Here is a 15,842-nt window from a genome sequence, read left to right on the forward strand (position 1 = left end):
AGTTAAATGGCAATCTAAGAATGTGGAGCAGGTAAAAACTCTTATTTTGCTGCTGGGAATGAAGAATGGTATGGCCACTTTGGAAAACTTTGGCAGTTTCTTATAAAAGTTGAACATGGGACTCAGAATTCCACCCCTAAATATTTACCCAAGATGAATGGCAATAAATAAATAAATTAATTAATTAATTAATTTATAAAAAAATGTGTGAATGTTTCTGCTAGCATTGTTTGTAAACCTCCAGACTGGCAACAATCCATATGTCCCAGTGGTATATCCACATGATGAAATACCATTTGGTAGTAAAAAGGGAAGCAGCACAGGTGAATAGTAAATGCATTAGGGCAGGGGAACCTGGCTGGCTCTTTCGGTGGAACATGGAACTCCTGATCTTGGGTTTGTGAGTTTGAGCCCCATGTTGGATGTAGAGATAACTTTAAAACATAAAATCTTAAAAAAAAAAAAAAATTATGTCACATTAAAGAGCCAGACACACAAATTACATAATGCTGTGTGATTTAACTTATATGAAGATCTAGGAAAGATACAACTAAGCAGTTCATTGGTTGCCAGAGGTTTGTGGGAAATAGAGGGCAGGGATTGACTCACACAGGGAACATTTTCTAGTAATGGAAATAATCTATATCATGGTTTGGGTTGTGGTTATAGGATTGTATACATTCATCAAACCTTGCATGTGCTGTCTGTTCTGCCTAGAAAGCTCCCTTCTCTCCATGCCTGGTTAACTCATATTCAGTGTTCAGATCTTGCTCAAACATCACAGCATCAAGATAATTTTTTCCTGAGCCCAGACTAGTATAGTTTTGCTTTTGTTAGCATCCTGTCCTTTCCCTTCATACTGTCTTTGGAGCCATATTGATACACAGGCAGATACTAAGCAACATAAGGTCTATTTGTCTTAACTGCAAGCTCCATTAAGGGATAGACAGTTGCTGATTACTGTTGTGTTTATTGTACCCAGCATAGAATTTGACTCAGGTATTAAATATTGTGCAACTGAGAGCATAAGTGAGTAGTTTCCTATTTCTCGTTTGTGGGAATGGCAGCTGTGGCATATTTGGAGGGTACCATTGACTGGCCTACCTACTTAACCTGGTGTACTCTGCTGTGCCTGTTCCTGGGGAGTTGTATTACCTGTCATTGCTCAGCTGCTGCCACAGCTTACTCTAGACTTCTGTTTATGTACCATGGGTACCCCTGCTTCCAGGCCATTCTGTTCTGGGAATAGAGAGAAGCCTTTCCTTGCTATTATGGAGGTTCTGTGCTCTGCCTCTGACCATATGTGCACATTACCAAAGACCGTTATTACGGTCTCCGGGCCCTGGGCAGACCGAGTTTCCAGGATCAATATGTAGAATATTTGATGAGGGGCCTTACACCCAACATTTCCCTCTCTTCCCAAATCTTTTCACTTTTCTTTCTCCCTATTTCCCTACAGTGGTAGACAGGAGGGAATTCAGGTTACATTAGGAAATTGGTCTGGGTACCTAATACCTGTATTTGATCATCCTATGAGCATATCTAAATGTTTAAATCATTACCAAACATTTTCTGTAAGCTTCTGGTCTTTCTTCTTAGGCACAATTAATGACATTTGTCATTTCAGGCACTACTCTCTGTAGTGTTACATAACTAGTTTAGTTACTGATTTTGGAAATAGTTCTCTGGCCCCTCTTCAATGTGTCCAAATTATTTATCAGATTTCTCAATTGCTTTCAATTTACTTGCCTTCTCTTTTAAAGCTTACACTGTTTGGACTTTTTTGTTTAGTTTCATCACATCTGAGAATCCTCATTAATTTTAATTTTATCTCTTATCTGGATTAGTACAATATCCAGATTAGTACAGTAGTTTACTAGTTTTTCCTCTTCCAGCTTTTGTTCCCCTCCTCTTGCAATATAATCTCCTAGCAGCAGCTAGGATGCTGGTCAAGGTACTCTCACTCTTCACTTCCCAGTGCCTCCCATCCTGCTCTAAGAATTCAGTTGTGTTAAAATCCAGTTCATGAGCTTCTATGTATCTGGCCTTAGGGCCCAGTATAGTGTCTGGCACAGGTTAGGCATTTAGTATTTGTTAAATTGATTCTTTGCATTGTAAATCTTATCAGGATTTTGTTTTTGTTACCATTGTCTTAAAACCATACAAATACACACAACACACAAACACAGTAATACTTTAGACCTAATTGGTTTATTATGGGATGTGCGGAGCATTTTGAAATAGAGCACTTTCATCTAATAAGAATGGATAATCGGTTTGTAAATAAATGCAACTCAAATAGATGGAAAAAGACTTCCTTGGCTTGTAGTTGGGCATGTGGTAAAGAGCTGTGGTCAGAACTTAGATCATGCTTTTGAGGCACCACACAATTCAAAACAGTATTATTTTATTTCACATCCTAATATACTAAATGCTTTTCTCTATATATTTTTCTTATATTTTCTTATTTTTAACTTTATTTTATATCTTCTTATTTTATCTTATATTTTCTACCCTTCTTCTCATCCTTTCAACCATTATAACCTCACATCTGCATGACACTTAATTGTTGGAAATCAGGGGGTTTGTTATGGTGACAGCACTATGCTGTTCTGTATTTGTTACGTAGGGATCATACATGCTAACCAGCTTACTAGCCTGCAGTTGGTTGTTTCTACCATGTCACACTAAATGAGATTGTGAATGATTTTTGAATGTAAGTTTATCAGTTTCTCACAAAAATTAAGGTTTCCATATTTTATAATAAATACATAAAAAGGACTGGTTTTAAATTTTAAGCTATGGAAGTGACCTTAAAAGCATGTTTAGTTTAATTATTTGTTTTTTTCATTTTTACAGTTTTCCAATAAATTAAGACACATATGCATATTAATACTAGTGACCTATAGTAGAGAAGCTGTTAACCCTTGTAAACATTTTGTTGTAACTATCAATCATCTCCGTAAGTATAACAGAAGCTAACCAATCTCTGTGGTATTTTTTTCTAACTGTGGTTTGTTTTTTTTTAACCATTATTTTTCTGTATGTGTGTGTATGTTTATGTTATGTTAGTCACCATAAAGTACATCGATTTTGATGTAGTGTTCCATGATTCATTGTTTGCATATAATATCTAGTGCTCCTTACTATACTTGCCCTCCTTAATACCAATCACTAGGCGAACCCATCCTCCCACTCCCCTCCCCTCTAAAACCTTCAGTTTGTTTTAATGAAGCAGCTCTTTTAATATGGTATAGCAATCTGTGTTACTATCAGTGAAGAGGGTGAGGACTTGAATTTTAAGATTAAATAAATTTGTTTTGTTAACATCACATTTTGTTCCATTTTGCAGCTTCTCGGTGAATATTTGGATGAAGCCATTAAATTAATTGTTTGCCATCATGAGCAGAAGCAAGCGTGACAGCAATTTTTATAGTGTAGAGATTGGAGATTCTACATTTACAGTCTTGAAACGATATCAGAATTTAAAACCTATAGGCTCAGGAGCTCAAGGAATAGTATGGTAAGTTTTTACTTCCAAAAATTAGGCAAAGAATCACTAACTGCCATCTTTTCTTATATATACCTTGGTAAATATTTAACTTGCCTCAAAAAATTAAAATAAAACTATGAAGTTTAAATTAAAGCTGTAACATGGCAAACTTTTTTATTCTTGGGTTAGTGGTCTTTATTATTCATTAAATGCAGCTTTATAAATCAGCACTGCCGTCTTTTAAGTATAAAGTATGATTAAATACTTGGTCAAAAGCCATGTAAAGACAAATACCCATATCAGGAAACAATAAGTGGCATGCTTGTCAATTCCATATATACATCTATTCCCATAGCTTGTTGTTTAATAAGAAGCTTCACTTAATCTTCACTTTCATACTATAATGAAACTCTGGAATTTCAAAAAGCTTATTTTGCACTGGGGAATGAAGTGAATTAATATCATCTCATTGTATGTGTTTCAAAACTCATATGTATCTTTAAAATTGATTTATTGGCTAATTTCTATGAAAGGCCTAGGGTTTATAGATCAACATGATTCTTTTTTTTTTTTTTTAGATTTGTTTATTTGTTTTAGAGAAAGAGCACGCATGGGGTGGGGAGCGGGGGAGCTCAGAGGGATAGAATCTCAAGCCCACTTACAGATGAGCGCAAGCCCAATGTAGCCTGATTTCATGACCCTGAGATCATGACCTGAGCTTAAACCAAAGTCGGATGCTCAACTGACTAAGCCACCCAGGTGCCCCAACATAATTCTTTATAAAATGAAGGGTAGAACACTTTTTGGGACAGTTCTGCTAATGATTTTAGGTCACTAAGTTAGCATAATAAGCTAATGTTTGGGGGAATTCTAAGCGTCACTCCAACGTAATTGTGTATTACCTCTTTTTGAACCAGATTCATTTCAGAGTATAAAAAAAAATCAGAAGTGTTTATGACCCTGCAGGTCTCCCAGGTTCTAGAAAAACTCTTGCACATGTACATAAAGAGACATACATAGGGTTGTTCTTTGCAACACCATTTATAATAGCAAAAATTTGTAACAGCAGCAAGTCTATCCATGAGAATAAAAAATTGTGATATCGTCATATAGTGAAATACTATACAACATTTAAAATGAACTAGGTTTCAACAGGGACAATCTCAGAAATGAAGTGTTGAGTTTAAAAGGAAAATACCGAATATATACGCATTATTGTACCATTTATAGTTTTAAAATATGTAAAATAGGACCATAAATTTATGGATGCATACATAGGTAGGAAAGTGTAAAAATCATTAATAAACACCAAAGTCAGAATAATGCTTACCTCTGAAAATAGAGACAAGGGAGGGGACTTTACCTGTGATAATATATTATAAAAATTCAGCCCTTGGGGCATCTGGATGGCTCAGTCAGTTAAGTGTCCAATTCTTGATCTCATCCCAGGTCTTGATCTCAGGGTCCTGAGTTTGAGTCCCATGTTGGGCTCCATGCTGGGTATAGAGCCTACTTTAAAAAAAAAAATAGGAATTATGGTATAGTACTAAAATCTAACAGATTTCTCTAATGGGAACAGTAGCATTTACTCTCTTTCTTTACTCTTGAAGTAATTTATAATACCAGAAATTTCAGAATTTGGGTAATTTTATAAACTATTATTGGCTGGTTGGTTGTCATTTTAACCAACCACATTTAGCAAACCACAAATTAAGTTTAAAGAAAATAGTGTGCTGCATACAGGAAGGATTCTGAAAGCCAGCTCGTGGTTCAGATTCTAGCTTTATGATGTATTTGTGACTCATAGCAAATTAACACTTCTAAGCCAGTTTTCTCACCAAATTTACATGGTTGTTGTAAGGAATGTACTAGTGTTTATAAGCTTCTTAATAGTGTTTAAAATGTTTTTTGTTGGGTCCCTGGGTGGCTCAGTTGGTTAAGCCTCTACCTTCAGCTCATATTGTGATTTTAGGATCCTAGCTATTGGGCTCCCTGCTCAGTGGGGAGTCTGCTTCACCCTCTCCTTCTGCCCCGCCCCATGCTCGTGTGCATACACACACACGCTCTCTCTCAAATAAATTTAAAAATAAATAAAAATATGTTTTCTGGGGGCACTTGGGTGGCACAGTGGTTAAGTATCTGGCTCTGTTTCAGCTCAGGTTGTGATCTCCAGGTCATAAATTCGAGCCCCACATGGGGTTCCACACTCTATGTGGAGTCAGCTTAAATTTCTCTTTCCCTCTGCCCCTCCCCACTGTGTGCTTTCTCTCTTTCTCTCTCTCTCTCTCTTTCTCACTCTCTCTCTAAAATAAGTAAATAAATCTTTAAAAAAAATTTTTTTAAAACTCACTCTGTTACCATCAGAATCAATTGAAGAACTTAATTTTTTTTTAAAGGTGTTATTTTGGGCCCATTGATAGTAAGATTCATAGGGGCCTGGTTGGGATCTCTAGTTTGTGCACATTTAAGTATCAATTATTAGAAATCTAACTCTAAATCTAAATACAAAGTGATGCAGCCTACTCAGATACTTCAGAGTTGGAAATATTACTTTGATTTAACAGAATAAAATGTTAATAGAAATGAATTCAGTGCTTACAAATAAAACATACTTGATCTGAAATAGTCAAAACTTCTATTTTTTTTATGACCCCTAATGTTTGTTTGTTTTTAAATTGGGGAGAACATATCTGTAAATATGACATCTTCTAACTTAAGGTTATAATATTTATGTCTGTTTTGCTATGTGTATCTGTTTTGTATATGCCATGTATATATGTGTGTGTATACACACACACACACACACACACACACACACACTATAGTTAAGGCATATATATTATGTGTAGATGTGTCCATTTATGCCAGAGTACCAATGTCTTAATACATATTTCTTCACTACGTTTGATATAGTGAGATAGCTAGAGAACAAACTCAAGTTTTTAGTTAGATGAGAGAATAATTTTAATTAGCAGTGTGTAAACTTTCCAAATATCACAAAAACAGAAGTCCTACAGTATTTTAGGTAGTCCAGTATGAAAAGTAATAACCTCATGTCTTCGTCTTTTGGTCTCAGCTTTGCTTTTAACTTTCTGATTAAACCTTGGGCAATTTAACCTCTAGATGTGGTGAATTCAAATGATTTTTAAAGTCTCTTTCAATCATAATATTCTATAATTTTAAGATAGTTCTCCTTATTTGTGCTTTACTTTCTCTGCTCTGTCATTTGCAAAACATGCTTTTTAGTCAGCATCACATGGTAGGAGATAGGAAGAGTAATGAGGATGGTGTTATGTCACAAAATTATAGGAGTTTCATTAACAGTTACAAAGCAGCTTCCAATGTCCTGCGATCCGGCATTTATATTTGTAAACTTGATTTTTTAATTCTTCCTTTAAGATAAATCTTAAGTAATTTTTATATTGTAAAATAACCTTTTATATACCTTTGTATGTGTATTCTTTTCTCTTTCTGCATTCATTTTGTTGTGTCCATGGAAGATGTAAGTGATCTACTTATGTAGAATTCTTCAGCAAGTATTTGGGTAGAATTTATGACCATATGTATTCTTTTTTTTTTTTTTAAGATTTTATTTATTTATTTGACAGAGATTACAAGTAGGCAGAGAGGCAGGCAGAGAGAGAGAGAGAGAGGAGGAAGCAGGCTCCCTGCTGAGCAGAGAGCCTGATGTGGGGCTCGATCCCACGACCTGGGATCATGACCCGAGCCGAAGGCAGGTGGGCTTTAACCCACCGAGCCACCCAGGCGCCCCAACCATATGTATTCTTTAATCCTGTCTTTCCTTGATGTAGGTACAGGGTGAAGGATTCCCTTAGGCTTGAAGCTATCTATTGGACCTGAATACTCATTAAAAATTTGTGCATTGAGTGCCCATTGTATGCTAGGTGGATCTTGGAGGACACCCAATGAACAAGCACTGTGTCTGTCTTCACAGTCCATTGAATATATTAGCATTTTAAGAAACAGTTAACAATGCTATACATTGTTGGAATATGCTGTAATAGGTATAGAAGAAACATGTTGAATATCAAAGATTGGAAATTGATACAATTGCATTTTATCTTTGGAGAAAGTAAGGAATCTGCATGAATGTTTCATAAATTCAGTTTTGCACATTCTAAAGGTTTTTTGTTGGTTTTGAATTTCTTGTTACAGTGCAGCTTATGATGCCATTCTTGAAAGAAATGTTGCTATCAAGAAGCTAAGCCGGCCATTTCAGAACCAGACTCATGCTAAACGGGCTTACAGAGAGCTAGTTCTTATGAAATGTGTTAATCACAAAAATGTAAGTGAACATTTTAGAAAATTTCTTAAGTATAGCTGAAATCAAGATTTGTTCATGAATACATAACAAAAACTTTAAAAAATATATTAGATGCTTTAAATTCTTCTGGATTGAAACATTATTTAAAAGGGGTGTATATCTACACTGTAAATTTTTTCTCAAATTATATCAAAAGAAGACAGCTTCTGAAATTTAGATTGTATAGTTTTCTGACATTTAATTTGCAAAGGGGGTTTTAAAAGAAGTAGGTGTTTTAGAAGAACTTTATTTAGGCTTGATCTCATTCTCCACTTTTTGTTTTCTGTCAGGCTGACATTTCAGAAAACTCCAGCCTTAGCACAGAGATGAAATTGTTCCCATTTTACTTTGACAGTGGAATTTTATTCAATAATATTAGATACAAAATTCAAATCATTTCTCCCTACCCTATTCACACTTTTTAAAGTGATACTGATACTCACTGGTCACTTTAGGTTGAAGATAGTCTGTGATTTTATAAAGCAGTTTAGCAGAAACTTGAAAAAATATTTAAATGAAATTAGGGAAATATCCTTAATTCCTTTTCCTTAATGATTATAATGACTTAAACATATAACTTTCATTTTGAGAAGACATAGTTACACTTCTTTAAACTTAATTAAGCATGCTTTTATGATTATTTTAATGGAATGATCTCTCTCAGCCTAGAGGAAATAAACTAGGAGTGAATTATACAAGGGAGAGTTTTATGAAGCGCTAAACCAAAAGCATCTGACTTTAGAGGTCTTGTGGTATTTGTCCAAAGGAGTTTGTAAAATAAAATAAGCTCACTGCTTTCTGATTGCAGATAACACAGTTTACAACATTTTGAGAGCTAACTGTGCACTCTATGTGCTGGAGTTACTAGATTAGTCACTGAGGGGGGAAATTCATGGAAGTTAAGGATGAGGCTTCTTATTTGGGATAACATATAGTGTTATTTTGAAGACAAATACATAATGAAATACCAAATATTATAAAGCAGTGGAAGTTTGTCAAATTGTGGTAGATGGAAAATAAGTGCTGAGATTTCAGGAGAGAGAAGATTGCATGAGCTTTCATGAAATGGGAAAGCTTTGAGAAAACATGGCTTTAGACTAATTCTTTAAAATGGGGTAAAAATTGGATTGTTGAAGGAAAAGGGCCTCCCAGAGAGAAAGAACAGCATTTAAAAAGAGGTATAGATTAAAGTCAGTGATAGGGAACAAGTCGTGTTAGCCATTCTTGTTCTAGATAGGAGCCAGCCATGTTGCTTGTCAGAGTTTTGCTGGTGGCCTCCTGCCCTCAGATAGAGCTAGCTGCTCATGCCCCCTTGTAGTCTGTTTCATGGCGATGATGGTGGTGATATTGCTTAGTTTTGCATTGGGTACATGGCCAATGACTTCTATTTCCCGAGCCTCGGTGACTGCAAAAAAACTTGGTTCCATCGACTAGATGGAGGGCATGGAAAGCCTGTTTCACATAGTTCACCCTCTGATGGGGATGGCAGGGTCCATGCAAGCAGTACCCTTGGCACCTACAAGAGTACTGATATAGAGTAGATGTTTAAAACATATTTGTTCAGAGAATGAATATAAAACTAAATATAGTTGACCCGTGAACAATGTGGGAGTTAGGAATGTCAACCCCCTGTGCAGTTGAAATCTGCATATAACTTTTGACAACCCCAAACTTAACAACTGATAGCTTACTATTGACTGGAAGCCTTACTGATAACATAAGTAGTTGATTAACACATATTTTGTGTATTATATGTGTTCTTAAAGTAAGCTAGACAAAAAACGTTAACTAAAATCATAAGGAAAATTCTCGCACAGTACTGTACTATATTTACCCAGAAAAGTCCATGTATAAGTGTACCTACACAGTTTGAGCCCATGTTGTTCAAGGGTCAGCGATATAGAGAAACCAGAAATAATAATGGAATTTTTATACTCCTAATGGATGGACGTTTTTGTAATGTTTTGCCTTTTCAGCAGTTTCATGTTCCACACAGATAATCTCTTCGTTGGTCTAAACATCTCTGTTTTTTCCCACCTCTTTTTTTAATTTCTTTTTTTAAATGTGGTAAAATAATATAAATATTATATATATAATATGTATAATATATATATAATATAAAATTCACTATTCTTAGCCATTTTAAGCATATACTTCAGTGGTACTAGGTACATTCAAATCGTTCTGCATTTCCTACTGTTTTCATAGATGCTTTTGAGTTTGTCTTTCAACTTGGTCACTTATCTCCAAACATACTTTAGTATGTCACCTAGCACACAGTACTTCATGTCTGATTGAATTCTCCAAGATGACTGAGGCATGTTACCTCCTCTTAACCATGGACATTATAATCCTATTTAGAAATCAGGTCACCATTTGATTCACATTGTCTTAGCAAATTATTCTTTGTCACAGGCCTGGTAATAGACACATCTTTCCCGTCTTTTACTAAGATTTTATTTATAAATAAGCTCCACACCTGACTTGGGGCTTGAACTTATAACCTCAAAATCGGGAGTCACATGCTGTACTGACTGAGCAAGCCAGGTGCCCCCCATCTTTTACTTTTTGTCTTTTGGTTTTGGAAGTTAAGTATAGTACTTCCTATTCCTCCCTAGAATTTCACATGTGAAATCTGGTTTCTCTTCCCAGACTGTTGGGGATTGCTTTTTCCTTTGTTCTGACTTTTCACTTGCTAGTTTCACATCCCAGTTTTGCTCAGGATGCCTTCATAATTGCTGGATTAGTTCATTAGTGACCCTTGAGTATACCACAAAAATGACATGTGTAACTATAAAAACTACCCATCTCTCCTGAATTCTTCATCTTACTCACATGGATATTATGATGCCTTTTTGAGATCTTCATATTTTCATGTTTCTGGTCATGTTTCTGATCTACTGCTGCTATTCTTTGTTGTCGTCGTTTTATTCACAGAAGGAAGTACAGTTTGTCAGTGAATTTTTACCTGCTCCTAGTAAGTGTTACTTCTCTCAGAGTACTTATATATCAACCACTTAATCAGTCCTTGACTTTTGTTTGACTCTCCAGTCTTTGATTGATATAATTTCCTTTACTTTCCTTTTTGAAAAGTAAGACAGGTGTCTTAATTTTTTATTTTATAACTACTTTATTGAGATGCAATTCACATACTGTACAGTTTATTCATTTAATGTGTACAATTCAATGGTTTAGTATATTCACTGGTATATGTGACTTTCCATAGTTCTGGAACATTTTCATCACCTCAGAAAGACTCCATATTGTTTAGCTCTCATTTTCCTATCTCCCACCTCTCTTGGCTCTAAGCAACCACTAATCTCTTGTCTTTATACGCTCTTCATCTTTAACACTTCTCTTCTACTATAGGATTTCTCAGATATGAAGAGTTTTACTATTTCTCCAAGTCTCTAGATGTGCATTCATCTATCTAGGAGTCAGGAATTAATTCATTTAGAGCAGCTAGATGCATTTTTATTATCACTTTCCCTATCTTAAACAAATTTGTTGGACCTTTTCTGATCTGGAAATTATTTTTCTGAGTTTATTCACTGAAGAAATATTTGAATGCCTTCTGTAAGCAAAGCTTTATGCTTAGATGAATGACATAGATTCTGTCCCATGAAGTTGGTCTAGAAAAACTTTCCTATCCCTAATTGTCAACAAACGTTTTAAAAATGTGTGTCAGGTATCTCCCTATGGTGCCAGGGCTGAAAAAGTGAATAATTCTTTCTAACAAAGATCTTGGTGTGATAGGGATGAGGCTTGAAAACGAGACTACATGATACTGTGTTAAATGCCATGATAACATGTAAGATATTGTGGGGACTAAGTAAAGAAAATATTCAGCAACCTGTCAAGGACTAGAGGTTGTCAGGCTACATAATCAATTTTGAAGGTAACTGGATTCATTAGATAAATGTGACAAGGACAGGGAGGAGTATGTTTAAAGGCATTGAAAATTTTTAAAGGTAACATTGTTTAAACTTATTTAGGATGGCTAAAGTATCAAGTTTAATAGAGAGTTTAACAGGAGATGAACTGGGTTGATGTTCTGTCCTGGAAGGAAGGCTTTGAATGTATTGCAAGGGAGTTTTGGAATTTTTTTTTTTTTTCTGGCATTAAGTTTTTGAAGAGGTCAGTAATATCATCTGGTTTTTGTTTTTTTTTTTTTTTTTTTTTTTTTTTTAACCATATTGTAGGCAATACAATAGAAACCATTGTTTAGGGAACCTTAATGTGAGAAGTAATTATAGCATGAACAATCTAGATGAGATGTTAAAATCCTCTATCTATATAGTAGCACAGGGAATGGGAAGAAGAGGTTAAAGTTCAGCTGACAGAAGAATGAGATAGTATTCTTTTCAACATTTATTATGGTGCAAATACTGAAAAAGTAAAAAATCACTGTGAGCCTTCTCTTTTACTGAACCTTCTCTTATAAAAGAGGAGGCACTCTGGAAAAGTAAAGGGTTTGGATAGGAATGATAATGAGTTCAATTTTATATTTTTGAGATTTTCATGTGAAGTGGCAATATATAGGCAATATATATTTGAGACTTACAAACTAAGCAAGGACTTTTTTTTTTTAATAAAGATTTTTATTTATCAACCTGACAGAGATTACAAGTAGGCAGAGAGGCAGGCAGAGAGAGAGGAAGGGAAGCAGGCTCCCTGCCGAGCAGAGAGCTCAATGCAGGGCTCGATCCCAGGACCCCGGGATCATGACCCGAGCCGAAGGCAGAGGCCTAACACACTGAGCCACCCAGGCACCCCTAAGCAAGGACTTTTAATGTATATTTGGAAATTATCCACATAGAGATGTTTAGACAAACACACACAAAAAATACCCAACAACAGCATATATTGCCTATGTAATATAGGTAATAAGGTACAGGTAGAGAAAAGAAAAGGATTAGAAAGACAGAATGCTGGGAAAGAGGGCATGTCTCTGGATGAACCAGTGAATAGTTTGGGAATGAAGAAAACTGGGAAAGTTCAGTACTATGAAAACTGAGGATGTTAACAGGGAGGGTTGAGATTATATACAGGTATTAAATTAGATAAGAGCAGGTAGAAGATATTTAAAATTTGCTTACAAATTTTATAGAGAATTGTATAATATAGATCCTTGATAATTGAGTATTCATAAATGGAATGGGTATGTGGCGCTCTTCTGTTGATAGGTTTTTTTTGTTTTTTGTTTTTTGTTTTAAGAGCATTTTTAGGTTCACAGCAAAAAGGAGAGGAAGGTGCAGAGATCTCCCATATACTCCTGCCCCCTCACATGCATAGTCTCCTTCATTATCTGTATCCCCCCCACCAGACTGGTACATTCATTATAATCACTCAATGCATCCTTATTATTCAGAGTCAATAGTTTACATTAGGGTTCACTCTTGATGTTATACATTCTTTGGGTGTGGACCTATGTGTAATGACATAATATCTACTATTATAGTACCATACAGAGTATTTTCACCTCCCTAAAGATCCTGTGTGCTTTGGTTCCCTCCCTACCCCCAATCCCTGGACGTAAAGTTTTAATATGTAAAATAAGAGAGAGTACTTAGGCTTAGAACATAAGATTTCAAAATTTTTATACTGACGATGGATTTTTTTTAACCCATGTATTTGCTGTTCCTAAATGAAAGTATTATTAGTAGTAGTGCTGTCTAATTTTTCTGTCTCTTTGCTTTTGCCACAGATAATTGGCCTTTTGAATGTTTTCACACCACAGAAATCCCTAGAAGAATTTCAAGATGTGTAAGTGTGATAATTAAAATTTTATGTTTATACATTATTCTTAGACTGTTGCTGTACACTTTAGCTGTCATCTTTTTTCACCCATGAAGTTACATAGTCATGGAGCTCATGGATGCAAATCTTTGCCAAGTGATTCAGATGGAACTAGATCATGAGAGAATGTCCTACCTTCTCTATCAGATGCTGTGTGGAATCAAGCACCTTCACTCTGCTGGAATTATTCATCGGGTTAGTAGAAAAAACTATTATCATATTCTTTTTTTAAATTATTGAGGTGAAATTCACCTAACATAAAATTAACCATCTTAAAGGGTTCAATTCATTGACATTTACTATATCCACAACATTGTTCATCTACCACCGATACAAAATTTCAAAATATTTTCATTGCCTCCAGAATCCTCATACCCATTAAGCAATCAGTCCCCATCTCTCTCTCCCTAGCCCTTGGCCTCATCCCAGTTGGCTTTCTGTGACTGTGGAAAATGAAAATATGAAAATATCTCTTCTGGATATTTCATATAAATGGAATCATATGTAACCTTTTGTGTTTAGTTTCTTTAACTTAGCATAATGTTGCCAGTCTCATGTTGTAGCATGTATCAATAGTTCATTCCTTTTTATGACTGAATGATATAATAATGTATATATGTACTGCATTTTGTTTATCCATTCATCCACTGATAGACGTTTGCATTATTTCTACCTTTTAGCTTTTGTGGATAGTGCTGCTGTAACATTCATATACAAGTATTTGTCTGAGTTCCTGTTTTCAGTTCTTTTGAGTATCTTCCCAGGATTGGGGCCTATGGTAATTATATATTTAACTTTTAGAACAACTACCAAACTGTACTCAACAGTGGCTATACCGTTTTGCATTCCCCCATAGCAATGTGTGAAGGTTCTGATTTCTCCAAATCTTTGCCAATACTTGCTGGCTTTTATTCTAACCATCCTAGTGAGTACAAAGTGGTATCTCCTTGTGATTTGCATTTCCCTAATGACTAAGGATGTTGAATGTTTTCATATGCTCGTTGGTCATTTGTATATCTTTTTGGGAGAAGTGTCTGTTCAAGACCTTTGGCCATTTTTTTAAATGGGTTCTTTTGTCTTTTCATTGTTGAGTTATAGAAGTTCTTTATATATTATATATGTAAGTTCTTTATATATTATATATATACATATATGTAAGTTGAATTATAGAAACTCTTTATATATTATATAAGTATAATATATATAAGATACTAGACCCTGATCGGATACATGATTTGTAAATATTTTCTCTCATTTTGTATATTGTCTTTTCACTTTCTTGATATCCTTTGTTGCACAAAAGTTTTTAGTTTTCATGAAATTCAAGTATCAGAATTATGTGGAACTGCTGTAAGGACACAGACATAGACTGGTTGAATAGAGAACTTTTAAGAGTCCAGAAGTAAAATCACCTACCTATGTAATTTTCAACAAGGGTGTCAAAGACCATTCAATTGGGAAAAAATAAGTATCTTTAATAAGTGGGGCTAGGACAATTGGATTTCCACAAGCAAAGGAATGAATTTGGATCCTTACTTCACACCATACACAAAAATTAACTTAGAATGGGTCAATGACTTAAACATAAAAGCTAAAGCTATAAAACTCTTAAAAGAAAATATAAGGGTAAACCTTAATGACTTGACAATAAATTCTTACAAATGGTACCAAAAGCACAATCAATGAAAGAAAAAAATAGATAAAGTGATACTGTAGCCATCTAGTAAGTTTTGAAAAATGGGAAAGTGAACCCTCCAACTTTATTCTTCTTTTTAAACATTGTTTTGACTATTCAGGGCTCCTTGTGACTCATGTGGATTTGAATATCAGCTTTTCCATTTCTGCAAAAAGGCCACTGGAATTTTAATAAAGCTTTCATTTATTGACTCGGTAGATTACTTGGGTTGTTTTGTCTTCTTAACCTATATTTAGTATTCCAATTCACGGACACCCATGAGTGTCTTTCTATTTACTTACATTGTATTAGTTTTCTTGAGCCACCATAACAAAATAACACAGACTTATTAGCAGCTCATAACACAGCTATGAAATTGTCCTCTGAGCTTGCTTTTTCTGTATTCCCTTAATTTTTGTGTGTTGTGTTTTCATTTTCATTCATCTCAAAGTATTTTCTCATTTTCCTTATGAATTGTTCTTTGTCCTTTTGGTTGTTTGAGAGTATGTGTTTAATTTCCACAAATTTGTGAATTTTCCAGTATTCCTTAT

At 34.9% G+C, this 15,842-nt stretch overlaps 1 protein-coding gene across 2 annotated transcripts in view; it reads left to right on the plus strand.

Annotated features, from left to right (window-relative positions):
* LOC111144860 (mitogen-activated protein kinase 8) overlaps nt 1-15,842 on the plus strand; it is a 101,917-nt gene that overhangs the window by 57,610 nt on the left and 28,465 nt on the right. For both annotated transcript variants that reach the window (XM_022499410.1, XM_022499409.1), the window contains exons 2-5: nt 3,353-3,523; nt 7,670-7,799; nt 13,525-13,583; nt 13,673-13,811. In XM_022499410.1, the coding sequence (XP_022355118.1) occupies nt 3,402-3,523; nt 7,670-7,799; nt 13,525-13,583; nt 13,673-13,811 (450 nt within the window). In that variant the 5' untranslated portion in view covers nt 3,353-3,401. The remainder of the gene's footprint in view (nt 1-3,352; nt 3,524-7,669; nt 7,800-13,524; nt 13,584-13,672; nt 13,812-15,842) is intronic.

Source organism: Enhydra lutris, unplaced genomic scaffold (assembly GCF_002288905.1).
Source record: "Enhydra lutris kenyoni isolate GAN:26980312 unplaced genomic scaffold, ASM228890v2 scaffoldscaffold12, whole genome shotgun sequence".
Taxonomy (NCBI): domain Eukaryota; kingdom Metazoa; phylum Chordata; class Mammalia; order Carnivora; family Mustelidae; genus Enhydra; species Enhydra lutris.